Source organism: Rhinolophus ferrumequinum, chromosome 20 (assembly GCF_004115265.2).
Source record: "Rhinolophus ferrumequinum isolate MPI-CBG mRhiFer1 chromosome 20, mRhiFer1_v1.p, whole genome shotgun sequence".
NCBI lineage: Eukaryota > Metazoa > Chordata > Mammalia > Chiroptera > Rhinolophidae > Rhinolophus > Rhinolophus ferrumequinum.
This window is the reverse complement of record NC_046303.1, coordinates 41,627,238-41,639,862: the sequence shown is the minus strand read 5'-3', so window position 1 is coordinate 41,639,862 and position 12,625 is coordinate 41,627,238. Positions and strand designations below refer to the sequence as shown.

The following is a 12,625-nucleotide window of genomic DNA, read 5'->3' as shown; positions in this document are numbered from 1 at the left end:
CAAGATAACTACACTCTGTGTATGCGATCAGCAAAATAGAGAGTTCGAGAAATCCCACAGGTAGAAATACCACTATTCTTCAAAAACTAAGCTTCACTGAAAAGGAACGGGTGGGAGGACAATATATAGATTAGAAAAAGCTTAGAAAGCATATTCAAAATAAGACAGAAAAACTACACTAATATTTATTAGACAGATGTCAGTGACAAACCAGGAAATAATTATAAATATCATGATAGTGGTTACATTAAGGGGCTGGAAGGGAGTTGTAATAAGAATGGATTAAATAGAGGTCTTCTGAGATAGTGGACTGAGTTCAATTTCTTCATCTGGGTTGTGGTTACGTTTGTTTCATTGTTTCTGTATCTCTGCTGTGTTTAAAATATGTTTTTTAAACTGGGTCAGTGAATGCATTTAGGGTATAGTTTTCACAGAAAATGTTCCAAATAGTTCTATTTCTATATTAAATATCAAATTATCAAGTTGATAAACACAAGGAGTCAAAGTTGATATTTTCAATATTTATTAGTAAGGCTGAGGCAGCAGCCTTTAAACAGCACAATTTGCATAAGTTATCAAGATACATCTTGTATATAACCACAAAACCAAGACATATTTTTACATAGAGTAAAACTCAAGACAGATTTACAAGCATTTTTAAATACAATTCTCATGTATTTCAGTTCAATTTATTCAACCTTTATCCCAAGAATTTGTATTTGTTCATTAGATTTTCCAGAGAGATTTGGGTAGAACAGGAAACAAAAATACATTAGCAAATCACCAACACGGCATGCAACGTATAGTTAGAAACAAGACATATCTCCAAGTACTTAATTTTTTATTTTGAAATCAATTTTATTAGGTTTTTATTTTTTTTTAGACAAGATTTTTTTTTTCTTTTAACATCAGATGTGTTTTTGTTAGGATATCAGCACACACATTAATTGATAGTAGGAGCACCTGGTCACATCACCAACAGATACGTAGACACAATCAAACAATATTCACATGCTGAATGCCAAATGAAATTAATAATTCAACTTTGTCTATTTTACCAAATGTATCATTATATACAGGGTAACCGGTTAAGAAAATGCTCTCAATCTACCTATCAAGATAAGGAACCATTTGATTAAATGATTTTCATTTAATGGGTATCTTTATAAATAACAACAACATGGAACATACAGAAAACATCAATGTGTCATATTCAATGAGAAAATCTATTTCACTCATTCATTCTTGTATTACATCAAAGGCAAGTAATTATTAAAGAGACAGCTCATAATTATTCTTTGAGCTTTCTTTCACTTCCATCTCAAGCTCAAAAAGAGGGAAAATCACTCTGTCATACTTAGAGTTATAAACATATATAGTTGTAGTCAGCTGCTTTTGGAATATTAGACATTGCAGCAATGAAAATAAGTTTTTAAAAATATTGTTAGTTATGATTTAAATAATAAAGTAAAAAAATACTATAAACATCTTTATGATATCTTAATGAAATAAAACATTGATGAAATAATTTCTAATAAATTGGGCACAATATAGTATATTTGCTAAATTTTAATTTATTTCACATCACCACCAACCTAGTGTCATTACTCTATCACCACTATCATCACAACCATTCCTATAATAAGAATCAATATCAGCTGGTTACCAGCCATAATAGTCCCACAATATGACTATTTCAATGAGTGTGATCCACAAAATTAATTCCACTGATATGCTCAAAATCTGCATTTATTAGTGTGATTAATTACAATATGGGCAACATTAAGGAGCAAAGACAATCACTGCCCCTTAGTCTTGGATACCATTCTATTAAACTGAAATCATAAATAAAGAGTTCAGAGTCACCAAAAATCTCCTTAATCTTAAATAAAAACAGGGACAACACAAACTTCTTACAACTAGTGTTATCTATGTCTGTGATGACCATCTGTAAATCCCTGTTTTTTGTAAAAATTCACTCTGTGCTTTTACTTCTACAGCTAAAAGTTTTTTCAGGACCAAATTTTAATCCAAGAAGCAATTTCAGTCTTTGATGACTAAATGAAACTGGAGAAAATTAATATGCTTTTCAAGGTGTAAGTGATGTAACTGGACAAATCACATGTTACTTAGAAATTACAAACTTTGTCACTATTAGGATTAAAAAAAAGCTAAAGCCAATAAAATAAAAATAAAATAAAAAGTGAAAAATTAGGTGCTGTGATATATACAAAAAAAGTAAAAAACACCAAGAGCCCTATTTGCCATTAAAAAAGCAACACTTTTGTTGTAAGAAGGATAATCGACATCATTCAGAAGAAGTGCATTCGTATAAGGATCAGTGTTGCATAGAATAATTCCAGCACAACCTAGGAGTTTGGTTAGCTGCACACTTGGCACACTTTGGCAGGATCTTATGCTTTCTGAAGGGGGATGCTGGTGCACAAAAAGAAGCCCTGTTGTTAACGCTCTTGATTGACCTGGCCTCATCATCCGTTCCTTGGAACAGAGGGTCACCAATAATGGGAAGACTACTACTCTGTTAGGTCAAATAGCTACAAAGGGATGATTTGTGTTTGGGTGACACCTCCATTTGTATTATTTTAAAAGAAATTGAAAATAGAATGAAGTAAACTAACTGGGCATACAACTTCTTATGCATATCTCTGAATGTAAGTGGCTGCAGAAGAGGACCTAAGGTGAGCCAGAGTTTCCTTTTTAAGGGAAAATAGCAGAGCCTTTTTATGTCAGAAGGAGATCTTCTAAACCATTTTCTTCCCTGCTTATGAGTGATGATTATAAGCTTCCTAAAGTGCTAACTTCTGCTGGAAATATCCATGACAACCAGGGACAGATCTAGTTGTCTTTAAAAACAAAATCCTAACAATATCAAATCTTTAGGGATCCCCTCCCTGCATGCTCATTTTAAAGAAATGTCAGTGGTAAACGATACTGCATTATCAGGGGAGGAAAGATAAAAAGTAGAGGGAACAATAAGTGACTGTTAACTTTCTTAGATTGGGGAAGAGTTAATTTGTATATTTTAATGAATATAATAAAGATATATAACCTGGGATTAATTTTAAAATATTTTATTTTTAATGTTTTACATTTAATCAATTCCTTTCAAATTTAAAGTATGTTTCTTCTTTAAAAATTAGAAAATTCAAAATCCAACCAATACAGTATATTTGAAGATAATTTCTCTAAACTCACTAAAACCTCACCCTTGAATAGAGAAGTGGCTTTTAAACTTAGAATGCAATTTAATTAATTTTGGTTAGAATATGGGAATAGGATTAATCAGTATGATTCATTTCATTTATATGTAATAACACAATTTACAAATCATTTATATTTAATTCTTCATCTTTTTCAGATTAAATGAAAATTTATATTTTAAAGAAAAAAATAGTTTTGGAGCTAATATACTGAATTTATTCATGTCAATGTGTGCCATTGGTTTGGAGGATGCTTTTTGCATATAAACTTTGAAAAATAAAAAGTTGCACAATAATTATTCCTCACTTATGTGTGTAAAAGTATACCTGGAAATGTGCTTTCATTTTCTATCATAAATCACTTAGTTTGATCATCCCAACATCCCATTAGGAAGGCTAGGAATACATAATTATTTTTATCTTACAAAGAAGAACATGGGGGAAAATGAGTTTCAGTGACATGTGCAAGGTGACACAGTCAGTGGCAGAAACAAGACCCAAAGCCAGGCTTTTATACCCAGCTGAGTGTGTTTCCTTTAACTCCATGTCACGTCTCGTATTAATGTTGTTGGTTTATGGAGAAGAGGATGCTTCAGTGTAATGACTTAGACACTGGTCCTTTTGTTTTACACTATTAAAATAGCTCAAATTATGTTGTAACTTCTATATAATGTTGACGTTTCACCTATTTTCCCAACATGGATGCACTTGATCACCATGATCTTGTCACTAAAGGGGGAAACGGAGCACCAGAGCAAACTTGATTCAGGTGTCAGGGTTTTCAATCAGTTAATGTGTTAAGGAAAAAAAAAAAAAACATAATGGAAGAGCAGGAAATAACACCAATTTAATTAATCCATGTCACAGATTAATAGAATTTGTTTGCCAGAAGAAATTCTCTCTGTCAATACATCACTCAAGAGAAAGGAAATATGTGGGATAATACATTCATTTGAAATTCCACAAAGAACAAGTTGTCATGCTTCTTAGAACATACCAATTTAGTCTATGTCCTTTGGTATGTACATTGAAAATATCTTGGTTTAAAAGTAAATCATGGAGAATTTGATTTTTTTTAACCAAGGTTCCAATATGTTGTGGGGCAATTTTTTTTTTTTTTTTTTTTGTTAGCCAGTCATGGCTTTATGTGTAGATAAATGTAATTCTATTTCTACTTAGTTTTATCTTCACTCCACATTATTTCAAATTGTATAAATGTGCTTTTACAACATGGATTCCAAAATTAGTGGAGTTCACCCTTGTAATATTTAGACACTGAGAAAACCTGTACAATATGGTCTAAAAGCCATGATTTCTAAATCTTCAGTTTCCTTTTTCCTGTGACCACAACTACTTTATTTCTATTCTTGGACACATACTGTACGTGTCGAAATCTCAAAACAGTAAGTTGTTTGAGAGGATAAGATGAAGAAGAAAGATTTTTGGACTTTTGAAAACAGATTTGTTACATTGGTTCTTTCCTTTCAACCTTTGAAAGGATTACCTGCACAAAGGATTACCTTTGTCTGCATTAGAAACTATATTAATCTTTGAGCTTCTGTCTTTAGCTCTACAACTCTGCTCAAAGATTTTTGCATTAAGTAATCAAAATTTTTCTCAATGCTTTTCTTGACAGCGGCAAGAAGTCCAAGGTCTCAGAGTTCCTTTTTTTCCCCCGATCTTAGGTATATGAACTTTTTCATTTGAGTTTCTTTCTGTGTTCCACAATAATACATTTATAAGCCTTTAAGTATGTTTTTGCCTGTTTTTCCTCTTCTCATGTTTACCACTGAAAACATAGCTTAGTACAATATTATCCAACTATAGTCTTGATTTGAGATTATTTACAGCAGTTTCTATACAATGAGCAGACACATTTCTTCAATGGGTTTGAGTAGGACTGACCAAAAGTTTGTGCCAGTTGACTATTCTTTTCCTGAGATCCACTTTGTCAAGCCAGATACAGGCTTCACCAATCAAGGTCTTTTTCATAAACTTCCCTCCATTGGAGAAAAGTAAAATCTAGAAAAAAGAGCCAAAATTGTATATACATGTGTATATTTTTTTTTTCAAATTCTTTTAAGGACAATTGATCATCCAGGAAATAACACAAACAAGAAAGGGTGAGGGTGAGAGGAAGTAACAGGCATACTTGTTAGCGAACTAATAATAAGGATGTCCTCAAAAGGTTTGCATATTAATTAATTCACACCAAAGACACATCCTGAAGGATATAATTCTAGATAAGACATGTATTCCTAGCTAGTTCTAACCACTATGCTTAAACTGGTGGAATGTTTTACAAAAGAATTTTGCTAGGGACAGTTTTACTAGTTTATGCAATATTAACTAAAATACAAAATTATTTGAGTGTTGAGTAAATAAGTAAGTTCACAAGGCACATAGAACATACATTGATTTTATTTAGCATTTAATTTACTGGTGATTTTACTAGAGTATGCACTTCCAAAGTGGTTTCTTGTCATATATGAGACTTATAATTGAAATTCCATAGGATCTTAGACTCAAGAATTTTTTTAAATTTTTTTTTTAGAAATGAGTTGAAAGAAAGGTAGAGAACATTAGGTGTAGTTAACCATTCATTAATCCTTGACAATTCTCTCTCTCTCTCTCTCTCTCTCTCTCTCTCTCTCTCTCTCTCTCCCTCCCTCTCCCTCCTTCCCTCCCTCCCTCCCTCCATCTTTCATTTCAGATCTTCTTCAGAAAATATTCTTTACTCCTGGCTGAAATTTTACTTTTATGTTTCTGCCTTCAAAAATCCACATTTCCAGTTATGACTATCTCTTTTGGACTCTGGTTTAGGGATTTCAAATGGCATTGTATATTTTCATTTGGATCCTGCCTTCTACTCAAATTTATCACATTACAGAAAACTCGATCTTTATCCCTCTCAGTCCCTTCTCTAACTAGTTAATCGCTGTGAATGACACATGTTCACACAGACTGCAGTCTCCTTTAACATTTTTGATTCTCTTCCACACTAATGTAAGTTAATCCTCTCAATGCAGTTTCTGCTTTGTAATTATCTCCCATTTTTCTTTGTTAATATCTTATATTTGTCTCTAGTGCAGGCCTTTATTTTAAGTGCCAGTACTATGGTCTTCTTTTCCCATATTTTTTCAACTCTTTCCTGTCACCTCCTTTTCCTCTTTTATTCTTTATTTCTAAGTTTAGTGAAGACATACTATGTACAAGAATTGTATTAGGCTGTGGAACAAAAAACAATGAAAATCAGGCATTGCCCTAGAGAAGCTGATAGTACATATATAAGCAATGACAGGAATATATATAAATTATTGTACAAGACAGGTTGGGATAAGCAAAATGTTACATCAATATGATGTGATAAATTACATCTAGGTTCATCAGTAAAGGGCTGAGTTAACATTGAAATATGTGGAGTACTGTGAGGATGAAGAGAGATGGAGAAGAGAATTGAAGGGGAGGAAAAACATGAGCAAAGAATTGGAGGCTTAACCCGATTTGAAAAGATTCTGGTGTGACTGAAGCATAGTGTGTGGAAAGGTATACAAGGAGATGAGATTAAATAAATCAATAGGAGTCACTCCTAATTAGGAGTCACCTTAGAGGACTCTGAATGAGTCAGGATAATGAGTCATTGAGGGGCTTTAATGTAACCTAGCCACTGTTTTTAAAAGATACCTCTGCCATCAGTATGATGAAATGAATTAAAAGGGTAAGACATTGATGGCATGTAGACCAAGTGTGGTGCTGAAATGATTTCAGTGACAAAGAGGAGGACCCAAAGAGGATTAGTGGCTTTGAGCATGGAAATAAATCGGTGTAAAATAAACTGACAGAATAAAGAAGACTTGGTAGCTAATTGGATGAGGTGAGTGGGCTGTGGAATTCTAAAGGGCCCTTGGGAAAATACCACTAAGAATTAATTAACTTGTAAAATGTACCACAGTATATGATCAGTTTATAAATATTGAATAACTGAATGGAAAATTAATACTGTGTGAATAAAAAATTTTAATTAGTAACTGTGTACTAAAGAATTACCTGAAGAGAATGTCCTGCGGGACTTAGGCTGAATCTAAAAGTTTCATTGAAAGAAGGCTCTCGATCATGTCTACATACTCTTGTTTTTTTCTTGATCACCTTTTTTTGGGTAGAGATGTTCATCACATATATTTTTACGTACAAATCTGAAAAGAAGAATTCAGCTTGTTTATTGTCCATTAATCATACAATGTCCTATTGACAGAATTATAATTGTATACTGAGAGCTCTCCTACAATTTATACAAAGTCAGCAGACTATGTTCAATTTGTTTCAGACAACATAAAGTGTTTAAAAGACACACCAATTTTCTTAGCAATTTAAATTTGTTATCCTGTTCTATAATAAATACATGATGAAGTTTGTGTTGAGAAAATCTAGCTAAAAACTAGTAAAATATCAACATGTTCTATATAAAAGAAATTAATTCTTATTTCACATTTTCAGATATGTTTGAACAGCCCAGATTTTAATTTGCATTTTCCAGATATTTACGACATACTCTTAAAGAATTCCTAGATATACTATACTGCTCGTTATCATAAAATTATATACCTGGTAAGTGATCTGGAGATTTAAATTTGTAGGTGATATTTCTGCATTGCAGAATTTCAACTATTAGTTGTTCACCATCCGTCTTCATTTCCTTCTTCAGTGCAATCTTGATTTCTCCCATTACCTGAGTTTTAACTGGAAGAATTTAATAAAACTGTTAAGTTATATGTAATGACATTTATTAAATGTTTAATTTAATAATTCAGTCATACATTCATTAATTGTTTTTCAGGTGCTAAACGCCTTTTTGCATCCTGTGGATACGTATATGAATACAATATGGTCCAAGCCCTTAAGGAGTGAAAGGTCTCATAGGAAAACTGATAAATTATATATTCACAACAAAGTATGTAAAGTATAATGATAAGCTAGTAAAAAGAGAAGTATGGAGGAAATGCAAGTAGATAAGTGTTACCCAACTGTAGATTTTTTAGACCAAAAGGAGAAATAGATGGGACTATAGGAAGACAGACATACATAAAATTAATGGAATTCTACTAATTTATAGGAATTAATAAGTCATATGAAATATAAGAAGTCATTTGGCAATAATTCCTCATTACCAGGCTTGCTCAAGAACACTTGCTAATACAACTAAATGCCATTTTACGTTATTTGCATTTTCTTTCTATTTCTTTTGTAAAAGAAATAACGAGCTCTTTTCCTCCATGCTTGAGGGTTGGCTGTCATTGTGACGGCACAGTAATTATCTGGACCAGGAAGTTCATGATCAATAGACTACTTCAACGGAAAAAAATGGTTATTGACGTCCTACATCCTGGGAAGGCAACAGTACCTAAGACAGAAATTTGGGAAAAACTAGCCAAAATGTACTAGACCACAACAGATGTCATCTTTGTACGTGGATTCAGAACCCATTTTGGTGGTGGCAAGACAACTGGTTTTGGCATGATTTTTGATCCCTTGGATTACGCAAAGAAAAATGAACCCAAACATAGATTTGCAAGACATGGCTCGTATGAAAAGAAATTTACCTCAAGAAAACAGCAAAAGGAATGCAAGAACACAATGAAGAAAGTTAGGCGGACTGCAAAGGCCAATGTTGGTGCTGGCAAAAAGAAATGAAGAGTCTAGCAGTAAGGTGGAGTTTGGACGACAGAAGGAGTAAAGATCAATCAGTGACTTTATCTGTGGTGTGTGAGCAGATTTTTCATAAGAGGACTAATAAACTAAGAACTTTTAGGTGAAAAAAAAAGAACCAACAAAAACATGTACAATAAAATTGCACAAGGAAAACTACAATGAGTGATTTAAATGAATGGGATTATTTCTTTCTAATGTTTATCTAGGATCTTTATATTATTGAAGAAACTATTCAGGCTAGGTCATATTCTTTATCGATTCACCTTTTCCTCTATCAACTTTTGTATGCATCCACCTACAATTATTTTATTTTCCATTCTACTCTGTGATAAGCACTCTGTTAGGAAGAATGGATACAATGGTGAGCAAAAACATGCATGCGTAATAGTTTTATGCTTTTTCTGTGTATTGAAAAGAAATCCATTAATGCACTATTTTCATCAATAAATGTGTAATTAGAAAAAGGGAAAAGGTTATGAAGTATAAGAGCATGGTTTCAGGAGATACTGAAGAAGTGCTGCTTGAGTTGAAACCAGAAGATGAGAAAGAAATAAATAGGTGAACTAGATAGGGAAGAACATTTTAAAGAGAAGGAATAGTATGTTCAGAGAGGTGAACATCAAGGGACTGAGGAACTAAATAAAAGTCCATGTGATTACAACATATTGTGAATTGGTGCCATGTTAAGAATTTGTTTTTTACCTTTAGAGAAATAGGAATTTATTGAAGGTCTTTAAATATGAAAGTAACCATTTGTTCTCAAACATTTTGGATTCTGGACTTCTTTATGTTCTTAAAAAAATGTTGGGTCCTCAAAGAACTTTTGTTTGTGTGGATTATAGTTATCAATATTATGAATTTAAAATTTCTAATTAAAATATAAAATTATATATTTAAATATTTATTTATTAATTCAGTTAAAATGAAAATTATGTATCTACATTTTAATCAAAATATCCATATTTTCCAGAATAAAAAATAATGAAGACTGTTGTTTTATATTTTTTCAAATTTCATTAATGTTTTGCTTAATAGAGGACAGCTGGCTTCTCATACCTGTTTCTATAGTAAATCTATTTAACATGTTGTTTTAGTTAAAATATATGGAAAAAGTCCAGTCTCACACAGATATATACGTATTTATATATATTGCTCATTTTGGAAAATACCGGTTCACTGAGTCATGCAGGTCTTCAAAATGTTAACACATTCCATGTAATATTAAAAGTACATTTGTTAATATCACTATCAATATCTTCAATAAGTCTAAATATTGAGAAGTTATCAAGCTCAGGGAGGCAAATAAAGTTTTTCAAAATTCTGTTTTACTTTAAAGCTGAATTTTATCATTGACAATTGTCAATTTTTTTTAAATGACTCACTATGTTAATTTTTGAGAATAAGCAGAGTTTATTAGTTGTTCTTTCAAATAAAAATGATATTTCTTGCAAAAAAAAGCCTAGTTTAGCTTGCAACTAAAAAATTGCACAAATATGTTTCTTCAAGTCAATCATCATATTTTAGTATGCAGCAGAAGTAATTTATGTGTATTTCCCATTCCATTACACAGAATATTAGAAAGATCTGTACTTAAGGGTCTAGGTTTAATAACAATAAATTTATCTTCTTCATCAAAGACATTCTGAAGTGAAATCAGATTTTTTTTTCCAGGAAGTGCATGGTGGTAAAAAAATAAATACAGTGACTATTAGTACACTGGTATGATTGCCTTCAGTTGTGTGAAATCACCAGCAGTTTCTTGCACCATTGCTTTTGCATTATGAATGTAAATGTCAACACAGCAGAAAGGTAAATAATGTCTTAGTATATTTAAAAAATAATTTTGACCTCATGGACACAGTTAAATCTTGGAAACCCACAAGGGTTTCTCAACCACACTTTGAGAATGATTGTTATAGAATATAATTGAGTAATCTTTGAGAAGAGACTAAAGTAACAAAAGCATTATGTGCAACATTGTAAAAATATTAGATTATAGTTATGTAATTATTTTGATTTAATTTTATCACATTTTTGGGGTATGGTTGTTTTGATGTATTTCTTGCCTGGATTACTAATTAATTTTTTTATTAAATTAATTTAGATTTTTATATCTAGATGTATTGTACCCTGACATGTGGAAAAAATATCTATCAAACCATAATTCACTTTGTCAAAAACCTAATACTAAAGTTGAAAAATAAGCAAAGTTGTACTTTCTCTGTTTCATAACTAAAATACAAATCTTCTACATATAGTTAAATCATAATAATTCAGTGGCCAATGATTATAGAAACTTCAAGTAGTTGTATGTTAGCTTTACTTTCAAGAAACTCAAGAAAATAAAGTGCCAGTCAAGAATTTTATGCACAGCTAAGTTGTCTTTCAAGTATCAAGCCTATAGTTTTAAGCATAAAAGAATTCAGGAATTCTGTACAAAGGTTGACTCTATGAGAAATGTATGAGAGGATGCATTTCATCAATCCTAAGAGATAAATGAAGAAATTTAAGCAAAACAATTGATGGTGAGTATTTAACACATTTAATTTTAAAACTCAGACCAAAATAAGAGTGAGAAGATAGGTGGGTGGAAGAACAGCATGTATTATATTTTCTGACAGAATATAAAGGATGAAACTAAAAATAAATTATGGAGAAGATAGAGAAAGGGGAAAGTAGAATGAGATGATTGACTTTTGTATAAGTAATAGGTAGGTGACAAAGGATACCATTTAAAATGGACAAACCAGATAGTAAATGGTTAAGTAAAAAAGAGCAAGCATTATAAAAGGTATAAACAAAAAGAAAATCATTAAAACAAAAATACAAATCTTTCTTAATTACAAAAGGAATTTTTTAAAAATTAAAGACATCAAATAGAGAAATAAATATAATAAATATAACATAATATACACAATAATTATAAAACAAAATGCTGTGTTGAGATCAAACATATCATATTAATAAACATGAATAGGTTTAGCAAGACAATTTTTTAAAAAAAAGGATTTTCAGATTGGCTCATAAAGCAAAGCTTAACTCTATGCTAAAATTAGTTTTGTTTCAAATAGACAAAAATACATAAATTACAAGCATGTCAGGCATATGGAAACAATAAGAGAGTAGAATTATCAGACAATAGAATTCAGGTCAAAATTCAATAAACAAGATAAAAATGAACATTTTATAAAGCTAAAAGTATATAAATCATAATGAGGATACAAAAATTATGAATATCTATGCATAACTTAAATAAGGCTACAATTACAAAACAAGATGTAAAGATGTAGAAGATGTAAGACAGAATAAATAGAATAATAATAAAAGACTTTAACACAAAATTTGTAGTACAAGACAGACCATGTACACTAAAATAAGTAGGCAGAGAATATTGAGACACCATAATATAAATAAAGTAGATCTCATGGATATATATTAATCACTACTGTTTGATAATAGACAATACATCTTTTTCTCAACTATATGTGGAACATTCACAAAGTTGATCATGTATTAAATTACAAAGAATGCATTGGTGATATCTATAAAATGAAATTATTACAAACACTGATCACACACACACAAACCTTCAATTAAACAATTGTTGGGTAAAGGGCAAAATATAAGAAAATGCAGAAGTTCTGAAAAATAATGATAATGAACATACTATGTACCAGAACCTATGAGAATTAAAGTCA

General features: G+C 31.2%; 1 protein-coding gene and 1 pseudogene across 2 annotated transcripts in view; one reads left to right on the top strand and one right to left on the bottom strand.

Annotated features, from left to right (window-relative positions):
• Window positions 1–506: 506 nt before the first annotated feature.
• Window positions 507–12,625, bottom strand: part of PCLO (piccolo presynaptic cytomatrix protein) — a 383,134-nt gene continuing 371,015 nt past the window's right edge. For both annotated transcript variants that reach the window (XM_033088047.1, XM_033088046.1), the window contains 3 exons: window positions 7,824–7,958; window positions 7,269–7,414; window positions 507–5,243 (listed from right to left, as the gene is read on the bottom strand). In XM_033088047.1, coding sequence (XP_032943938.1) covers window positions 5,103–5,243; window positions 7,269–7,414; window positions 7,824–7,958 — 422 coding nt within the window. In that variant the 3' untranslated portion in view covers window positions 507–5,102. The remainder of the gene's footprint in view (window positions 5,244–7,268; window positions 7,415–7,823; window positions 7,959–12,625) is intronic.
• Window positions 8,529–9,006, top strand: LOC117012119 (40S ribosomal protein S24-like; annotated as a pseudogene).